This window comes from Sapajus apella, unplaced genomic scaffold, assembly GCF_009761245.1.
Source record: "Sapajus apella isolate SASKATOON/1434 unplaced genomic scaffold, GSC_monkey_1.0 scaffold25, whole genome shotgun sequence".
Classification (NCBI taxonomy): domain Eukaryota; kingdom Metazoa; phylum Chordata; class Mammalia; order Primates; family Cebidae; genus Sapajus; species Sapajus apella.
In genome coordinates this window covers 5,020,461-5,041,600 of record NW_022436965.1, presented here as the reverse complement: position 1 = coordinate 5,041,600, position 21,140 = coordinate 5,020,461, and the positions used below count along the sequence as shown (strand labels likewise).

The following is a 21,140-nucleotide window of genomic DNA, read 5'->3' as shown; positions in this document are numbered from 1 at the left end:
CTGTTCAGAGACATGTACCGACAGGGGGCACTTAGGAAAGAACAGGTCTGAAACTATCTTACAGACAAGATGAGTACAAGTAATGATTCGAATTAGATAAGTCAATGATGAGATTTGTATTTCAGAGAGTGTTCTGGGGACTGTGCAGAATATCAATCTAAAGAGGAACATGTTTGAGAAAAAAAAATCCCCATAAGAAATCTAGTGAAGTTGTCTGGTTAGAGAAAATAGTGGTTGGAAATAAGTGATGTTCTTAGGCAGAGAGGAAGACACAGCTATGTGAACATCTGTGGTATTATGTGATTGGATATGGACGTCAAGCATAAGGGAGAAAGAAAAATGACTGTGGACCATCGTGCCTTCATTGAGGGAATAAGGGAAACAGAACAGGATTGTGGGAAGCATAAAATAATGAATTTTGTTTGGAGAATTTTGAGTTTAAGGCACCGGGTCACGTCTAGGTAGAAATGTTTGGCAGCTGGAAATAGGAATCATATTTAAAAGAATAATCAGCAGAGATAGCAGTTCATCAGTGCACGTAGTTAATTGTGCCTTAGGAGAGTTTGAAATTGCTCAAAGAAAGACTGTGATGATATATTTATTTTCCTAATAGAACCACCCACAGTGGAAGATCTAGAACCTCCGTATAACAATCCATTCCAAGAAAGAGTGGCCAATCAACGTATTGCATTTCCGTGTCCTGCAAAAGGTGTGTAATACTAATAGATACAGGTATTAGCATAATGTTCTGTTATATTGTTTCGGAATCCTGTGTTGAACCCAAAATGTCATCTTTATAAAATTCCACGTCAGTCCTTGTTACGTTTGAGCATAGTAGAAAATAACCTATCTTTCAGATAACAGCTCTTTGAATAAGTATTTTTTTCCTTTGAGGTATTTTATTGCTTTCAATGTAAAGACTTTCCTTTATTTCAAACTTACCTAGTCTCACATGTTTTCCAGATAGTTCAGATCCTTCCTGCTACTTCTTATTTCATCCTTTTTTTTTTTTTTGGCAGATTTTCTCTTTACGATGCCATAGGTGGAGCTATTCAAAATATTCCAGATTTATCTCAATCAGGCAGAGGTATAATAAGGACTATTCCTTTGTTCTGGGCACTTCTAAAAACCTCTTTTCCTAGATCTACTCTCAACTGGTAATTCTAGGGCCAGATTGTAACTTGTCTCTTGGAGGCTTATTCAAGCCCTCCCTTTCCTTGAGTTTCTGGGATTTCTGTCCTGCCATGTTTCCTGGCGGGAGATTGGTATTATCTCTCCTTGGGGGAATGTGAAAAGCACTGTCACTATCACCCTAACAATGCCAAGTAGGTAATTAAGAACATCCTCTCTTTCAAGTGTGCATTCATCAGCAGTGATTCAAAGCAGGTTTGTAGCAGTTCTGGCAAAGTCCAAGCATTAGTCTTTCTGTAACCTCCTGAGGGCCTCCAGGTGGCTGGTACTATTTGTGACCCCCACCCCATGTGCCTTTTAGCAGTTGTTCCTGGGCAGCAGCAACTGGAGGCCCTCATAGCTGTCTCTGTTTCTGTGGCAAGCTTTTTGATCTCAACAGCAGCTGTCACCAATGATTATTTTCTACCAATATTAACAGAAAAATATCCTTAACAAGATTTTCAGACACCTAAAGAATTATCAATAACTATTCCCAGAGTCACTGAGAATTAGGGAGGTGAAGCCCGGGGAGGAGGTCTTTTTTAGGTGGATTTAAAGTTCAGGGGAGTATCACGAGTGCTCACTTCCTCTGGACACGCTGGTGGCGCTGTTGCTTGTTGTTCCCCACTGGATTCCTGACTCCCAAGCTAATTTCTTGTTTTGACTTCCCTTTTTCACCTAGAAAAACATCTCTTCCTTAATTCCTCATTTTCACCTGGAATATAATGCTTGAATCCATTTAAAGTTACTAGACACCTTTTTCATTATCTTTCACTATGAATTTCATCTTGCTCATGGTGGTTCTGTCATTTAAAAATTAAAGGTAATACAACTTCTTTCTTTTGTTTGTTCATTTACATTTTTATTAACTCACCAAATATTAATTAAGTAGTCTGATTAAAGTTCATAAAGGAATGACTGGGATGTAAGGAAATGATTACAGCCTCCTTTTTTCTTGACCACATGGACAGGCAACTGGAGTCCATCAGTTTAACCTTTTTGTTCTCATCAGTCAACATTTATACTGTGAGCACAACTGAATAGGCCAATCTTTAATTTTCTTCCATAAATTTAACTTTCATAGTTGCTCTTTAAACCTTTAACTCAAGTGTAGCTTCAATGATGCATTATATGTATTTCTGCCATACTTTTATATATATTCTGGATTATATGTCCATCTGTTAATATTTTACTGTTGTTTAATATGGGATTATTAACAATGTCTCATGTAATCGTGTAATTTTTATTTAAAGTGTTTTCTTCTTATCATTATAGATATTACTTCTTTTAAATGCTTAGAATAATACCTGGCACAATGTTTGCTAAATAAATACTTTGTTAGTATAGATTTAATGTTTATTTCCAGTGTTCCTTTTGATTGTATTATACACTCAAAGACTGTTGTATCGTTTTTTTTCTCAAGAGTATATCATTTCCATTTATTCTGTTGGTCAGAAGTTAATCCAGGAAAGCTATTTGTCTCACTACTTTCTCATCTACCATTCCAAGAATTGAACTATTACCCTTTGTTTAACAGAATGATATCTCCAAAAGAAGCATGAACAGTAGAGTTTCCTCATCTCTGCAATATCAGGCTTTTTTTAAAAAAGGGAATTATAAAACATCATTTCTCTACATCATATATACACTCTGTTTGGTGGGGGCAATCTTCATGTTGTATTTCTGTGACAGTGTCTTTTTTTTGCTCTGTCTTTATTTCACCCTAAAACTCTCCCATATCCAGTCCATAGGATTAATACAGTTCCTGTCCCGCCAACAAATCACTGTGAACTCACTAGTCAAATGCTTACTATCTTCTGAATGTTTACATAAAAACAACTTTGTTCGAATTTTACCACAAGTCTCTTAAGACCCACCGGGATTTAGAGGCATTAACTAACATCATCTCTTCATATTTCCATGCCAGGAGAAATATCTTGAAAGTAGCATAGTACCTAAGGTTAGAAATTATTGTCATAATAAAAACTTTATTTCTCCTTGATATATTTGATATTTAATAATTTCTGATTTTGTTGTGTAATACCACAAGACTTTAATTTCTTATTTAGGTACCCCTAAACCAACCATCAAGTGGTTACACAATGGTAGAGAGTTGACAGGCAGAGAGCCTGGCATTTCCATCTCGGAAGATGGCACATTGCTGGTTATTGCATCTGTCACACCATATGACAATGGGGAGTACATCTGTGTGGCAGTCAATGAAGCCGGAACCACAGAAAGAAAATATAACCTCAAAGTCCATGGTAAATGTAGTTAAAGTCAAGTAACTGACTATGTGTGCCAAGTCTCCAGTTCTTAAATGTTTAAATTAGTCTCTTAGTGTGGTATCATTTAATATTAATGTGAATAGTTGTAACACCAAACAGAAATCTGATGGTCTGATTGCATTTATTGTTTGATTTAAAATTTCATGTTATTTTTATTGTGATTTTATATCATTCAAAATGCAAGTGGTAGAAAAAGATACATAGTAAAAAGTCTCTGAGCTGAGCCATCTACTTATCCTCTATTTGGAAAAAGGAGAGTGTGTGTGTGTGTGTGTGTGTGTGTGTGTGTGTGTGTGTGTGTCTCCCCAAAGATACTTTATGCATATACAATGAAATATTTTATCCCCTTTTTATTTACAAAAGCACACATATAATAGAACATTATATTAACATTCTTCCCCTTCTCTCTTTCACTAAACAATCTACCTTGGAGATTATTTAATGTTCCTAACTTATAGCATCTCATTGTATAGATACACAATGATTTATTTAACCTTTTTCTATTAATGATGAGCATGTAGATTGTTAACAGTTGTTTTTATTAACCTTTAATGAAATATGTTATTTCGCATAACTGAAAGTGTATATATTTATATATATATAAATTTGATGAATACTAGTTTCTTTAGACACCGGGTAATATTCATCCCCATCAACAAAGTAGTTAGTCTCATGTGACTTAAGACTCCAGAAGTTTATATTTTGAGTAATATGTGGAATAAAAGTAGATTCTCTCTTAAATTTATCCCGAATTTAATCCTAAATTTAAAACCTTGAAATAATAAAGTAAAAATCCAATAAGGGTTGTTATTATAAATACATTGATGAAGACTTTTTATTTTACAAGAAAGCATATGCTTAAATATGTCTAGTTTGTCTAGCCATCAAATATCTAAGAATCTACTCTATAAAGGCCCTTATAAAGAAACTATAAATAATATTTATTATAAAACTACCTAGCTATGACTCCTCTCTTTTTGCAGTGCCTCCAGCAATTAAAGATAAAGAACGAGTTACAAATGTGTCAGTGTTGTTAAATCAGCTGACCAATCTCCTCTGTGAAGTGGAAGGCACTCCATCTCCCATCATTACGTGGTATAAAGATAATGTCCAGGTGAATAGAATCGTCCATATATATGTAACTCCTTTCCTCTGTATCGGAAGTGAAGTGTTCAGATGTTCATTTCTTACTACTACTAATATAAACATTCTACTTCAATTTTTAATCATGCATTTTTATTAGGATTGGAAATAACACTGACCATTTTGGCCCTTAAAGGTAACTGAAAGCAGCACTATTCAGATTGTGAGCAATGGGAAGATACTGAAGCTCTTCAAAGCCACTCCAGAGGATGCAGGAAGATACTCCTGCAAAGCAATTAATATTGCAGGCACTTCTCAGAAGTACTTTAACATTGATGTGCTAGGTAAGAAATACATCCTTTTAAAAAAAAAACTACAATTCAGAGGCATTTCTTACCTAAAATAGAGCTGACTACATGAGGAAGTAAAGAGAAAAAAATAAATTTACAGAAAAAATATAGTTTCATTCTATTATTTTTGTCCTTATTATTTGTTAATCAGGACCATATGATATAGAAATTTTGAAGGGTTTTGTTATTTATAATACAGAGATGACTTTGAAATACTCAAAAGTCATACTACTATTTTGTGTAAAATAAGAAATTATTATTCTTATCAATTTCTCCAGTTAGGTAGGCAGGATATTCTCTGGGAAGTGGCAACAACAGAGTGATACAGAATATAACACATTCATGCTGTGCACAATGTGAAGCTGCTAGGCTGTACTTGAACTGGAGAAGGTAGTAAATCCACTTTCCCCTGCGTTCTAATTAACTCTTGTAACTAAGTCAGTCCTGATTCTAATTAAGTAGGGAGCAGCTGTAATAAATTAGGATGTAAGACCCTTTAATGGTAATCATATATTTAAAATTTTATGTTTAGTTTGTGAAATTATATTTGCTATTTAAAGTTCATTTTGTGATAAAATGACTTTCTTCCTTTTCAATATTTTGCTTCTTACAATGGTCATATAATTTGTAAGTCTTGAGTAGAAGTGAGGCTGAGGAATGATACTGCATAAAAATTATATTCGTAAACTGCTATAACATAAAAATAATTCCTCCCATTAGTCTTCTCAAAGCCTGAAATTTTTCTTTCCTCAAAATCACTGTTACTATATTTAAGTATAAGTTATGAAAACAAATTAAGAAATCATTCTTATGAATCTTGCTGGCATTATTTTCATTGTTACTCATCTGCTCCCTTGACTTTGAATTCCATCTGTCTGCTGATGACTCCCAATTTTTCATCTCCAGTTCAGACTTCTTCCCTGAGCCTAGGGATAGATAGCTAATTTTCTCCATGCTATTGTGACTTGAGTATCTTAGTTGTGTATCAAACAAAGAGTCCCAGTGAAAGCCAGTTCTTGTTGCCTTCCTCAATCCCCATTCTAGGGACTGGTACCTCCATCCATCCACTCACTTGCTTGTTCCAGAACCTCCAGGTTCTCACTACTACCTTTTCCCCAACATTTCAAATCTACATATTTCCTATTATGTCTACTTTCTAATTCTCTGGTGATCAACTTCTTTTCATCCTTCTGTGAAAGTCTATCATCATTGATAAGCTGAGTTAATGTAATGGCCTAAGCGCTCACCTGAATCCACTTTTTGCTACTGTAATCCATTCTTCACATATGAGCTTGTGTGGCCTTAAAACATAAATATGATTACACCTCAGTCCTCCCCTACTGAAATCCTTTAGTGGCTGGTCATTTTTCCGAGGATGAAGACCACTTTAAGATGGTGTGAAGGGAGATGATGAGAGAGGCAGGGAAGTATTCAGGAGCTCTTTAATGTGCTTGATAATGCCGAGAATAAAAACTAGCACATTCTTTTTCATGTTATTTTGCATATCAGATTTACCATCTTAGTTTTTTAAAAGACACAGGTAACATATTTCAAGTAGCACAACAGTATATGTAGAATTTGAGTAAGAGTGATGTTCATTGTCATTCATTATCCAAAATGTATAGCAGTAGCAAATTACATTATATAAGCCTCACCGATCACTTACATTGTAAACTACTTTTGCATGTGAGTTTAAAAGACCCAAACATGAATCCTATACTGTCATAATTCTTGCAGGTAATTGTCCTGCTAGCAAATATTTCATAAATATGTTTCTACACTTAAATTTATCATTTGGGTACACAGAAATGATATGAAAACGTATTGTATTTTTGTATAGAAATTATTGACTGCTTTCTACCCCATGCCCACTCTTTCTGCTGAGTAACAGATTTTCATAATAAACTGTCTTTGTTCAAGTTCCACCCACCATAATAGGTACCAACTTCCCAAATGAAGTCTCGGTTGTCCTCAACCATGATGCCACCCTTGAATGCCAGGTCAAAGGCACTCCCTTTCCTGATATTCATTGGTTCAAAGATGGCAAGTGAGTATCTTTTCTGTATTTGTTGCAAGGGTTCAATTGATAGGAAAAAGATGTGTAAATACACGTGGATTTTCTTCTTCTTAATTATTTTATCACATAGAATATTACTAAATGAGCATAAAGGAAAAACAATATTGCTCAAAAACTCCTCAAAAATCTTGTAATATCTTTGATTCTTATGAATTAAAGGCTCCTTATAAATGGTGGGAATTCATTTTAGAAACATAGGGGAACTCAAATGTAATATACACTAAATATCCTCTGCCTAAAGGCAAACAGTGAAAAATGCAAGATCCAAATGTCAGATAATTTTCTTTTAACATGGAATTGACTTATTAAAAGATGTCATAAACATCTTGTTTACAACAGCAAGATGAATACTAAGCTAGTTCTGTGTATGGACAAAAAGGAACTACAGATGTTTCTCAGACTCCAAATCTCAAGGGCTGCTTAGGTATGTCCACATCGAAATGGCTGCAATGGTCTGTATTGGTTGTGAGAATTTATTTCTCAAATGGTGGTCAGTTTGTGTATTATAGTTTCTGGAAGCAGATACCTAAGGCCTAAGTAGAAAATGGTCAAGATTTGTGGTATGTAAAATAAAAGATTGTATTCAAGCTTTTTACAAACAGCAACATAGAAAATATATGGAGGATATGAACAGGCAGTTAAAATATACTTTAGCAATAAACGAAAGATACCATCAATAATTTGATGAATGGTTGAATTTTGTTCTTTACAGGTCATATTGGCAAAAAAGCAAAGGTTTGAAATTATCAAAGGTTGACTAGAGTATGGGAAATCAAGATACAGTGCTCTGATGGGGTGACTGTAAATTAGTATCTTAAAAGGCAACTTATTGATATCTATTAAAATCTGATGCTCATACACTGTGATGCAGTATCCAGGAGATGGAAATAGTCATGCATATCCACCGAGAGGCTTGTACATTGATATTCACTGCGACACTATGATGGCAGAAAAGTAATAGCTGGCTAAAACCCAACATTGGGAGAGCGGGTAGATATTTTATAGCATAATCATATTATGGAACACCGTGCATCAATTAAAAAGAGTAAGATCAAGCTATGTGTACCAGAAATGTCTCCATACCTGTTGTAGGGTGAAAGAAAAGCAGAACAATAACCTGATACCACTGATATATTAAGACTTCAGATTTCTTTGGGAATACATTTATAAACATTTTTGTATATAAACAAATTTACCATCTATTTTATTTTACATATATATGTAAAATGTTTTATTTTTGACCATCAAATTTACATGTATGAACAAAGATGTTTGTAAATATAAATTTATATATGAAAATGTTTATAAATGTAAATAACATGTGGAAGAATACAAATCAAACTCATAATGGGGAGAAGTCTAGAAAGCAGACTCATATTAGGGGTCATCAACCAAGGAGAATTTTTCTCATCACAATGCTTACATTTTTGTGTAAAATATTATGTTACTTGCACAATTAACAACCAATAAAGGTCTCAAAATTACTTAAATTGGAGTAGCATATTGCCAAGTATTTCTTTAAAAACTTAAAATGTGGCCAGGTATGGTGGCTCATTCCTGTAATCCCACACTTTGGGAGGCCAAGGCAGGCAGATGGCCTGAGATCTGGAGTTCAAGACCAGCCTGGCCAACATGGCGAAACTCCATCTCTACTAAAAATACAGAAATTAGCCAGGCATGGTGGCAGGCATCAGTACTCAGGAGGCTGAGGCAGGAGAATTGCTTGAACCTGGGAGGCAGAGGTTGCAGTGAACGGAGATAGCACCAGGGCACTCCAGCCTGGGTGACAAGTGCGAGACTTCGTCTCAAAAAACCCAAAAATACAGAAACCTTAAAATGCACTAAGCGAAGGTATTTTATTCTCTTAACTTTTGAGAGCTGTATACAAAGTGTCATACTAAGAAATAGTAAAATGTGCTTATAGAAAATGAAATATTTTCCATTTAATTTTGTACTCTGACTAGAGGCTTGTCAATAATGGCATTGCATCTAATTATTCATTATGTGGCTAAGTCATTGAAACTTTTAAAAAGCTAGTATGGATATTCTTGAAAAAAGATTGATGGATTTTAAAGATATGAGTCTTAAGATGTCATAGATTTAACAGCCAAATTTTAAAATAAAACTGCTGCCAATTACATAAACTGAGCATTTTATAGTAGTCAGTAAATGACTCTGAATAGTAGAAAAAGACTTTCTTGACAACCATATACAAGCTTCTCTTGACATAAATATCTTTCAATATTTATGATTATGTAAGCATTTGTATTTATTACAATACTTTTAGAGAAGTTGGCATGATCATTGCTTTTAGTAAATAATAACCATTCATGATATTGTTAATGCTTTTCTAGATATTATGATATTGGTTTAAAAATAATATTATTTAGTCTGAATTTCCTATACTGTAATATTTAAAACTCTTAATTTTTCTTTTCCAGGTAATGGTAGAAATTTTAGCTATACCAACCAAAAAATTTAAAAATCTAAAAAACAAAATAAGATAGGATGAATAAATAAAACAAATAATGACACTACTGTATTTCTATTAATATTATTAAATAATTTAAGTTTGAAATGGAGAAACTTTTGATCTCAAAGAGATAATTAATGATTATCTAACTTCTGTTAATAAAGTGGTTTAAAACTTTCATTCTTCTGAATGGGAGTATTAATCATATCATTTTATTTTTTCAATGAACTTTCACTTGTATTTTTAGCCTATATTACATAATGATTTTTGTTTTGATAGAGAAGAAATATGAAAAACTGAAAATAGACCCATAGAATACAATTTTATTTTTTCTAGGCCTTTATTTTTGGGTGATCCTAATGTTGAACTTCTAGACAGAGGTCAAGTCTTACATTTAAAGAATGCACGGAGAAGTGACAAGGGGCGCTACCAATGTACTGTATCTAATGAAGCTGGCAAACAAGCCAAGGATATAAAGCTGACTGTCTATAGTGAGTGCGATTTTCTTATGCTTTTTATTGTCAACTCTCATTACAAGTTGAAAAGCAGGGTTTATTCTACTGGTAACTGCTCTCTTATTTAATACTGAATAATTTGGAATACTACATACTTCAAGAGAAGAAGGAGCCTATCTTCAGGTGTTTCAAAAGGCCAAAATATTGCAGCAAATTTTAATGCTTTTTTCATTAGATACGGATTTCTTCAAATGGTCTACTGATTTTTCTACAATCTCACTTAAAGAGAGCAAGAATTTCCTAATTGGTTAGCATATACACAAACCAAATATCTGTATCTTTGAAAGGAACAGAACCAACTTTTAAAATTACAGAGACTTATGAAATAGAGTGAAGTTGATGATATGCAGACAATTCACTTATTCTATTTTAATTCTATCGTGGCCTCCATCCTGACCATGTGATTATCTTTTCAATGCCTTATGTGTTTGTGCTACTGTTTTCTCCCAGCTGTCCCCACCAAATATAGGTAACTTTTATTTTCTTTAACATTATCAACTTTCCCTGAGGAATGTGATTGCCAAATTCATTTTAATTTTTACCAGTGGAGCCATAGATAGGCAGGTGAACATTATGTTTCCAGCACAAAGATTTATACAATAGAAAGGAATAGAACTTAATAGATCTGTAGTACTCGCTGCATTATCTTCTGTCTTTCCATGGTGTATGATGCTCAAGGAAAGTTTAGATACCTCTCAGAATGTCACCTTCTCGTAGGATCTTCCCAATTAAAAGCAGTCATCTACTTACTCTCTATGATATTGTGCTAGTTCTTTTTGTTTTTGCAGTACACATCACTATCTGATATTTGATTGCTTAATTACAAAGTAATTTACTTATGATCTATTTCTCTCCAAGGAATTTAAACTTGGTAAGAGCAGGCTCTTGTTAATGCATGTTCCCTACTTTAATGTCTAATACATAGCATGTCTCAAGAAATACTTGCTAAATGAATGAATGGTCTAGTTTTACACTGTCTAATATGGTAGCTACTGGCCACATGAGGCTATTGGGCACTTGAAATGTAGCTAGCCCACTGTTATATAAAATACACATCAGATATCAAAGGCTTAATGTGAAAAAATGTAATATATCTAATTAATAACTTTACATTGATTATATCCAAAATAATATTTTGGATATATTGGACAAAGTAAAATGTATTATTAAAATTAATTTCCTCTGTTTCTTTCCATATTTTTTAATGTGGCTACTAGAAAATTTAAAATTATATATGTGAGTTTGTATTGTATTTCTGTTGGACAACACTGGTTGAGTAATTAATAAGAGCTTGTGTTGAGGCCCAACCACTGCCACTGACTAGCTTTGTGACTTTGGATAAATTTCCTAACCCCTCCGGGCTTCAGTTTTCTCAGCCTTAAAATGGGGATAATAATAGCACCTATGCAGTAGTGTTATTCTGAAAATCAATTGTTAGCTATTTTACATGGATTGAGCTTCTAGTAAGAGCTCAATAAATGTTATTCATTTATCATTATATAATTAGTGATTGTATCATCTTAAAACTTAACGTACATATAGAATCTAGCTCGGTTTCTATATAATTTAATTGCTTTCCAAATCTCCCTTTTTAAATGTTGCTATCTTTATGTAAAGTTCAAATAGCTTTCTCGAATAAAAGAAATTGTATTTAATGCAGGCTTTTAAATCATTTATGTCTATAAATAAAAGCCTTTGGAAGAAATTAGTCATGAAACAACATGTTCTCTAAAAAAGCGTAACATTGCTGGAAGATTAACTATACAAGCATCCAAGTTAAACAGAAGTGCTATTGCTACCTTTGGCCTCCCACCAGAGCCAGACATTTAAACAATAGGTGCCATATTTTTCCCAAGCTGTTGAGTAGTCTTCTCTGCCCTATTGTATTGTTGCCAGGATCTGTGATGAATACATTTTGGTGATTCAATAAATAAGACTCTTATTTTCATGGGACTTGGGTTCTTTCATTTCAGATTCTCTTGTTCACTCTGTATGATGCCTCCAGGCACCCAGAAGAGAGGACTCTATAATGATTAAACCTTCTGGGATTGTCTGAGATAAAAGGCATTGTAATTTAGTAACGTTTTGAGTATTATAATTCAGGAAATAGTGCCATTTCCTCTTTAGCAATGCTCCATCTCTTAAGCTTAAATTTATTTCACTTGTGAAAATGTCTTTGTTCTTAAAATGGAAAAAAGTAAAACAGATATTATGCTTTGGCCAACTGTGAAGAATATTTATGTAGATTGCAAATTCAGAGTGTGTTTCATACTACAGTTGATTCATTCCTTTTCCTTACTTATACACTGATATGAGAATGAAACAGGGGGTTGATTCACTTGCAAGGTATAAATGAACATTGGTGCCTAAATAAGGAAAGAAGTTGAGACAAAATAAAAGGGAAAAATAAGAGATGGAGGGTCAAAAAGGAAAAAGAATGTCCAAGAGGGAAGAAAGTAAATGCAGTTTTAATATCCTATCAGGAGATTGTGCAGATTTACAACTAGTAGTTCTGAGGCAAAGATTTGTGAACTGAGGTCCATGGATGAGGTTTGGAGGTCTGAGAGCTTCCCTACATCAGCAGTCCCCAACCATTTTGCACCAGGGTCTGGCTTTGTGGAATGAAACTCTTCCGCTGCACATCATCTGGCATTAGGTAGATTATCGCAAGGAACCTGCAAAATAGGGTTCGCGCTCCTATGAGAATCCAATGCCCTCACTGAGCTGACAGGAGGCAGAGCTCAGGTGGTAATGCTTGCTCGCCCCGTCACCTCCTGCCGTGCGGCCTGGTACCTAACAAGCCAACATTTGGGTCCTGGATCTGTATTCTTCCGCGGCCCAGGGGTTGGGAACTCCTGCCCTAAATTGTATAAAAGCCTTGGAGAGAAAGAGAGTGTGTGTATGTATGTGGGTGTGGGGGGGTGCATGGGTATATCTATACATGCATATACATGTACATATGTGTACAGCTTAATGAGGAGTATATTCATAATTTTTATTTGTGTTCCTTTCCCTCAAATGGAAGTATAGTTTGCTGGCAATTATATTTGAATTAAAATGAAACAGGAAGTGAAATATTTATGGATTTGTAAAATTTAAGCAGTAGATAGTATGTTATTACACCATCAGATACAAATGTTATTTGAGTAATTTTTTTCATATTCATAAATACAAACTTTTAAAATAGATCCTTTCTGATACAAATGATATTCCTTTCTAAAATATTCGTGAAATATATAGATTTGTTTGAACTTGTGTTCTTGGTTTCATTAATATATTATCCAACTAGTTAGGCTAGCCAGTGATTTATGCAATTTGAGCCAAAGTCTGATAGGCGTTTATAGGTTAACCTATGACATAAATAATCTCAATCAAAATTAAAATTTAAAGCATGAGTCAAATACTTTTTCTTTGGGTTTCAAAATGGTAGCTTGAATTTGTATTAATTAATTACCTATAGCAAGACTTGGCAAACCTTTTTATAAAGGGCAGTATAGTAAATATTTAAGACTTTGCAGACCATTAGGCAAAATCAAGGAGATAAAATAGGTACTTATACAATAAGAGAGAAACAGATTTCTACAAAATTATTTGTTGGTGAAATTCAATGTCTTTGATAATTTTTTAAAATATAAATTTTTTGTAATACAAGTCTACTACCGACAAACAATTATTTGGGGGGAAATCATTTCACTTAAATGAAATTTGAAGTTAGTGTTCTCTATCATCAAAAACAATTGCAAGTGTTCTGTTACTGGTGTTTGTTGTTGTTTTGAGACAGAGTCTTGCTCTGTCACCCAGGCTGAAATTCAGTGGCAGGATCTCTGCTCACTGCAACCTAAGCCTCCTTAGTTAAAGCGATTCTCCTGCCTCAGCTTCCTGAGTAGCTGGGACTAGAGGCGTTTGCCACCACTCCCAGCTAATTTTTTGTATTTTTAGTAGAGATGGGGTTTCACAGTGTTAGCCAGGATGGTCTCCATCTCCTGACCTCGTGATCTGCCTGCCTCGGCCTCCCAAAATGCTGGGATTGCAGGCGTGAGCCATTGCACCGGGCTTACTGGTGATTTTTACCTAATGAAATGGGTTTTAAAAAAAAAAAAGGTAAAAAAGTTTCAAAGATGAAACTTTGAAAATGTCTCTTCATACAGGTAAGTACTGCTTAGTACTGATATCATTTTACAGGCATATTATTTTAATTATGCATGTTCATTGCCTGGAAGGCATTTACAGAATTCTCTTGTATTCTTCTCTTGGTATTTGACTTTTGTCGTGTCATCACACTGCTGATTAATACATTCTAGGTGAAGGTTAGATGGAAAGCCCTCACTTTCAAAGATAACTAGATTTTGAATGTGAAATTTTGTTTTGCATTTGTGTCAAGGTGTGACAAACTGCTAGAACTGTAGTTTGAGCTCAGAAAATATATCCACTGCAAATTTATGGAGGAATCTAGATCTCACTGTTTGAACTTTTGACAGCCTGGAGAATGTATAAAACTGCTTGACATTACTTGTAACTAAAACAACACAATGTCTACCATGGTATACATTTTGCATTTACGTAGTTTTTTGGTCTGGTAATTTGGGGACTCATTTCAAAACACCATCAAGTTTACAGCAAAACTAATTTCCAAAAGCATTTAGTATTCAATAGCAGTGTTTAAGAATGATTCTTTTTATTCAGAAAGAAGTTCAGTCTTAGCCCTGAGCTCAGAAAAGTACAATGAAACTTCATCACCACTAAGGCATTGATCGACCTGCTGTGTGGTAAGGCAAGTCAGGATATTCAGTTCAACCCTGACAAAAAGTCATAGAACTGATGATGTTTAACTGCATGAGAGCAAACAAAATACATCATTTAACACTATTGGTTTAATAACACCTGAATATTTTACACAAAATGCCTGCTATTGAATAATACAATGAAAAAACATAGATTTTTTTTAACACCTTGCATTGTAATAAGCTTTGTAAATTTGTCTAAGCCTTTTTTTTTTTTTTTTTTGCTTCACATATATTTTTATCAACATCATTTGTAACAAATCTTAGCAGATTCCTCTTCAGGTTGTAATAAATTAGTGTTTATTTCAACTTTTCTGAAAATATTTGTCTGTAGTTGTTTCACATAAACTGCTCTAAGAGGCTATTTCTTCAGGTTGTTTTTTTTTTTTTTTTTTTTGTACTTCATTGGTTCCTCAAATAAACAAGAACAGCTGAGCAGTGTCAGCAACATCTGCCAATTGTCAAAAACCAAGAATACTATTGAGAAAAAAGTTGTCTTAAAAAATAATTGACTATTGATGTTGCTCCCAATGTGCTCAACTCTTCAAGCAATTATTCTCACTGAAAGGCTAAGAACTTTAACACACTTACTTTCTTTGGACACATTTCTTTTGCCTCTGAAATGATACCTGATTTAATTAAGTCACTATTGGTAAATGGCTTCCCTTGTTGGCTAACAAATGAGCCTCTCAGAAATTTGGTTTGGTTTTAGCCTCATTTTGGCTTTTTTTTTGTGTGTGAAGAAATTTGCTATGATTAAACATTTTATGTTTTCTAATTTTTCAAACTGTTGATTTTTTAAAATTGGGAATATTGTAATGGCTGCTTAGTCTAGTGTTTATTAGAAGAGGTATAGTGTTATAAAATGGACACAATATTTTGCCCTTTAATTTGACAACAAAATACTCCATACTGTGCTGTGTATTAAAAATTAGATATTTTAGTATTCTTTTCTTGCTCTGACATGAGGAGTATTCACTGATGATGAAATTAAAGAAAATATCACATTATGGTGATAGGCATAGCACTAAAAATGCTATCAAGTTGTAACCATGCCACTGAAATTTACAGCAATCTGAACAGCGGTAGAAGCAATGAGAACACCATATTTGGTTTCTGCCTTAACTTTTTACTCTGCCGTTGTTGAGTAAAAGCCTTAGACAATATGTCAATGAATGAATGTGACTGTACAATAAAACTTTATGGACATTGAAGTTTCAGTTTCATATAATTTTTACATGTCACAAAATGTCATTATTCTTTTGATTTTTTTCAACACTTAGAAAATGGTATAGCCATTCTTAGCTTAGCATCTCCTGGCCTGTGATCCACAGTTGCTTGACCCCTGATATTTATAGTAAACCTCCTGAGAGAAAAAAATGATTCCATCATCAAATTCAACTTAAAGTATAGTAGGTCTTCCCTTAAATTATGTGTGAGAGAAAATGTGTACCTAAATGTTTATCAGTATGGACTATTTCTAAGAATAATTAGCAGAAAATATTAAGGTACTCCACTCAGCATCCAGATCTTGTTTTCTTACATCCTTCTCCACTGAAAGGGACCGGCTCCTTGGAGAAATGCTTAAGTCTGGAGCTGGGGCAGAGAATACACAAGATGATCCTGGAGCATGTAGTAAGGCCAGAAAGTAAGGGAGTGAGTGCAAACAATAAAACAAAATAAAATAAATAGGGTATATTAAAGGGACTGACGAGCCAACTGAAAGAACTCCCAATAGCCAAAACTGGATAAATAATGTAGTATTGGATGTAAGCCAAGGCATGTAGGTTTCCATGAGTCCGTACTGATATAAATAAGTTATCGACTCAATAAATAAAATGAGAAGAAGAGCCACATCTTCCATAGAAAAGAATTATAAATAAATTATGTAGGTAGTCCCCTCTCACAGAAGTAGAACATAACTCCTCACTCCATATGTATGGGCTGGCATAAGGACTCCCTTCTATGGAAAGGGGAGGAAAATGAGGTAACTTTACAGTGGATAAATATGCAAACAGTACCTTAGCTGGGTTACCAAAAGTACATGCTATCAACGTGACTTAGCACAGGCCTCAGTGATAAGTCATGTTGATAGTATGTATCTTTGGTAGCATGTGATGAAAATGGCACTTTACCTGTATGGTCTCCCTCTCAAAACCCATAATCCTAGTTTAACTATAAGAAAAACATTCTATAAAGTATTCCATTCTAAAATTTAAAGGTTTATTAAGATTAATTGATACTCAAATTCATATACATGCCATTTAATTTCTTTTAAATTGTTGCAATGATAGCATAATCCTGGAATGACCATATTTAGACTTCTCAGCAAAGACAGAGTGACTTCAGTTGTTTTTCCAACAGTATAGTCCTTATGTAGTGTGAGAAGCCAGACCTGTGGTTGCTGAATTGTGGGAGATACACATGTAGACAATTGGATGAGTAAAGCTGAGTGAATGGACTCTTGGCAGTCCCCTACTTCCCCCCAGAAAAAGGAAAAAAACAGCAAGAAGCAAAAATTGAAAACTCCGCAGCTATTATGAATAGCTGGTTCTGAAAGCACTTAGACCTTAGTATTTCTTGGTGACAGGGCATACAGTTGTACCACATGTGACATTTTCACTCCCTTGGCCTGATTTGAAACTTGCTGTATCTAATTTGAGTGGGGTTTTATTTTGTTTTGCTTTGTTGGTTAAATATAACTATCTTAGTTATTCTAATATGCTCTCTTGAACCTAAATGACTCTGTGAAAAATAATCTGTGACTTTGTTTTTACTGAAATCTGAAACCCAAAAGGGGAATGGTAAAGATGGTTTTGACAAGACAGGAAACTCATTATCAGGAGATAAATCACAGACTTCCTAATTGTCTTTAATTTACCTTAGATGCGTTGTTTAAACATCTAGAGCATTTAAGATTTTGATGAAGATGCTGAAAGTTAAATGACTTGTTTTTGTTCTAAAATCCTTTGTAGTTCCACCTACTATTAAAGGAGGAAATGTCACCACAGATATATCAGTATTGATCAACAGTGTTATTAAACTAGAATGTGAAACACGGGGGCTTCCAATGCCTGCTATTACTTGGTATAAGGATGGCCAACCAATCATGTCCAGCTCACAAGCACTTTATATTGATAAAGGACAATATCTTCATATTCCTCGAGCACAGGTCTCTGATTCAGCAACATATATGTGTCATGTAGCCAATGTTGCTGGAACTGCTGAAAAATCATTCCATGTGGATGTCTATGGTAAGGAACAACATATGCTGTAATTACATACCTTTCCTGCCTATGCTTTCTCATATGCTAATATCCAATTTATTCACTAATAATCCTCGGTGGGCTTGTCTTTTTCAATATGCATGGATAGGAATTGGAAGAATTTGTTCCATGATTTGGAAAAATATGTTAAAAACCTAAGGTTAGCAAGAAGGTGTCCATTCATTAAACTAATCTTTGCCGTGGCACTTGGAACATCTAGACTATTTGGTTATTACCGAAAAGGCAAAGTAGTTGTTGGGACTGAGATCATTCTATGCTATTTGTCCTTTATAAGCCAGACAGTCTAGAGTTTCCAGAATAATTAAGACAGTTACAGATTAGCTAGACCAAGAAATTCTTTCCTCAATAGCTTAGAAGGAGAGAGGCATATAGGTAGATTTTAATGGTCACACTTTATGAGAAAAAACAAAAACTTTTTTATTTTATTAGGATGTATTTTGTGCACACAAAGAATTGCTTGAAATATTGCTATGTTTCTCCCTAGTTCCTCCAATGATTGAAGGCGACTTGGCCACACCTTTGAATAAGCAAGTAGTTATTGCTCATTCTCTGACACTGGAGTGTAAAGCTGCTGGAAACCCTTCTCCCATTCTCACCTGGTTGAAAGATGGTGTACCTGTGAAAGCTAATGACAATATCCGCATAGAAGCTGGTGGGAAGAAACTCGAAATCATGAGTGCCCAAGAAATTGACCGGGGACAGTACATATGTGTGGCCACCAGTGTGGCAGGAGAAAAGGAAATCAAATATGAAGTTGATGTCTTGGGTAAATAAGGATGCCACTGCCTGGGTTCTCAGATTGCTAGCAAAACCTGATTCATTTGTTAAATTCTTTTTTGTTCATGCATAATAAAACAATCTAAAAGAGCATATAGTCATCTGTGCAACTATGGATTGCACATTACCAAGAGGTGGATTTGTCACTGGAGTCTCAGGATGTAGAATCTTACATAAATCTTCCACTGATTTTGATAAGTATACTTGATATTTACAAGTGCATAGATACATTTTTACATCAATGACAATGTCTAATTGTAGTGAACAACAGCATGGTCTTTTGTTATAAGCACTATGCCAGGTAACAGGAAACTTAGCCTTGGAAAGTCATCTTGCAACCTTTAAACTCAGTATCTTTATCTATAAATTAAAGGCTTTTGTATAGATGCCCAATTTGGGGGTTTTCATTCTCTTGTGCTTATGAAAATAAACAATACAAATATGAATCAACTTGATATTCACCTGGCAGCAGTGGCACCATAGTACTAGATAGAGGAATAGCTACAATATGTCAAAAGCATGTTTATTGATCCTGGCAAGTGTTTATTGTAAAATGTATTTATAATCCATTTCAAGTGCCCTTCATTTATCAAACTACTATGATACTTGTCAACCTTCTGAACTGCAATATGGTATTGCTTTGTGAGATTCTGTGTTTTTTGTTGTATACAATTCTTTGCATGTTGCATTCCTGTTGTTTTCTAGTGCCACCAGCTATAGAAGGAGGAGATGAAACATCATACTTCATTGTGATGGTGAATAACTTACTGGAGCTAGATTGTCAAGTGACAGGCTCTCCCCCACCAACTATCATGTAAGGGTTTTGGTATGTCTTCTAAATACCTCCAGCATTTTGTTTTGAGTGTTTTAGAGCTATCTTGAAAAGTGTTCTGTATCATTTAAAAGGATTATATGAAATTGTATTCTTTATATTCCTCTTTTAGAAGACATGCTCTATATACAATGCAACTTCTACTTGGTAGTCAATAGGCACCAAAATTTGCTTAATTAGAGGAATTCCATTGTATGGCCTTAGAAATTACACATTTAGTTCACAGAGACAGTCTATCAAGCAGTATTGTCATACTTTCCTGAGGTACTGAAATGTTTAACAGACTACCAAGTAAAAAGGAGTATACCAGATATATTAGGTAAATAGAGACAGTTAGCATGCATATGTGTTTACCAGTTCTTTTTTTCTTATTCTTTAATTTTCAAAGCATGTATTAAATACTTAGCTTTATTTCCAAGTTGCTATGGGATATGCAGAGGAAGAGTTAGTCAATGAAGGAAATGAGATATGTTCACACATAATTATAAAATGAAATGAAATGCAAAACTCAGAAGTGTAAAAATATAATGCTGTATGATTTTAAAGTTTTGTTTATACTTGTTTTAAGATTGTGTATGTTTTGCTGATTATTATTTAAACATTGAAGTGAGTAATATTTAGGAGCACTTGTCTCTATTTTAATTTTTAGTTTTTTGGTACATAGTGGGTGTATATCTTTATGGGCTCCATGAAATATTTTGATACAGGTATGCATGCGTAATAATCATGTCATGGTAAATGGCATATCCGTCAGCTCAAGCATTTATCATTTGTTTTACAAACAATCCAATACTTGTCTCTTTTTTGTAGCCTAAAATTAGTAGAAGAATACATAACTCAACACACAATTATTGGGTTCTATCAATATGCCAACTTCTGTGTTAGGCCAGATTTCCTTTTTTCTTCTCTTTTTCATTTACAATTTATTTTACAGAGTAAGCCACTAGGACATTGAACAAACACACAATAGAAACTTTATGTATCTTCTAGGACATGATTTGCTTAAAAGATATATCCAGACTTCCTTTTGTCTTTTTCTATAGGTGGCTGAAGGATGGCCAGTTAATTGATGAAAGGGATGGATTCAAAATCTTATTAAATGGACGCAAACTGGTTATTGCTCAGGCTCAAGTTTCAGACACAGGCCTTTATCGGTGCATGGCAGCAAATACTGCTGGGGACCGCAAGAAGGAATTTGAAGTGACTGTTCACGGTATGCCGAAGAAGGAATAGGAGCTTTGCATTTTAAATTAATTTATGCATTGTTTTATTATCTAACTCAGATTGTTGCTCAATAATGTGAATAAATCCTGAGTTGTGGAAGGCAGTGTAAAGAATGTGAATGTCAGTTGTATAATGACAGATTTTTTTTGGTTCCTTTACTGACCCAAAGACTCAGCCAAGATGTATCATGTAAATACTTATAGGCAGTAGGAAAAATAATTCTGGAAAATAAATAAATGTAGACAGAGCTTAAATGTTAGGAAGTGTATTCTGCATAGAATGC

At 34.2% G+C, this 21,140-nt stretch overlaps 1 protein-coding gene across 7 annotated transcripts in view; it reads left to right on the top strand.

Annotated features, from left to right (window-relative positions):
• The window catches only part of HMCN1 (hemicentin 1), a 528,603-nt gene that overhangs the window by 343,150 nt on the left and 164,313 nt on the right, over positions 1-21,140 (top strand). For all 7 annotated transcript variants that reach the window (XM_032291619.1, XM_032291616.1, XM_032291617.1 and 4 more), the window contains 10 exons: positions 614-709; positions 3,240-3,434; positions 4,442-4,572; positions 4,738-4,885; positions 6,812-6,938; positions 9,778-9,932; positions 17,713-17,991; positions 18,509-18,790; positions 19,507-19,615; positions 20,677-20,846. In XM_032291619.1, the coding sequence (XP_032147510.1) occupies positions 614-709; positions 3,240-3,434; positions 4,442-4,572; positions 4,738-4,885; positions 6,812-6,938; positions 9,778-9,932; positions 17,713-17,991; positions 18,509-18,790; positions 19,507-19,615; positions 20,677-20,846 (1,692 nt within the window). The remainder of the gene's footprint in view (positions 1-613; positions 710-3,239; positions 3,435-4,441; positions 4,573-4,737; positions 4,886-6,811; positions 6,939-9,777; positions 9,933-17,712; positions 17,992-18,508; positions 18,791-19,506; positions 19,616-20,676; positions 20,847-21,140) is intronic.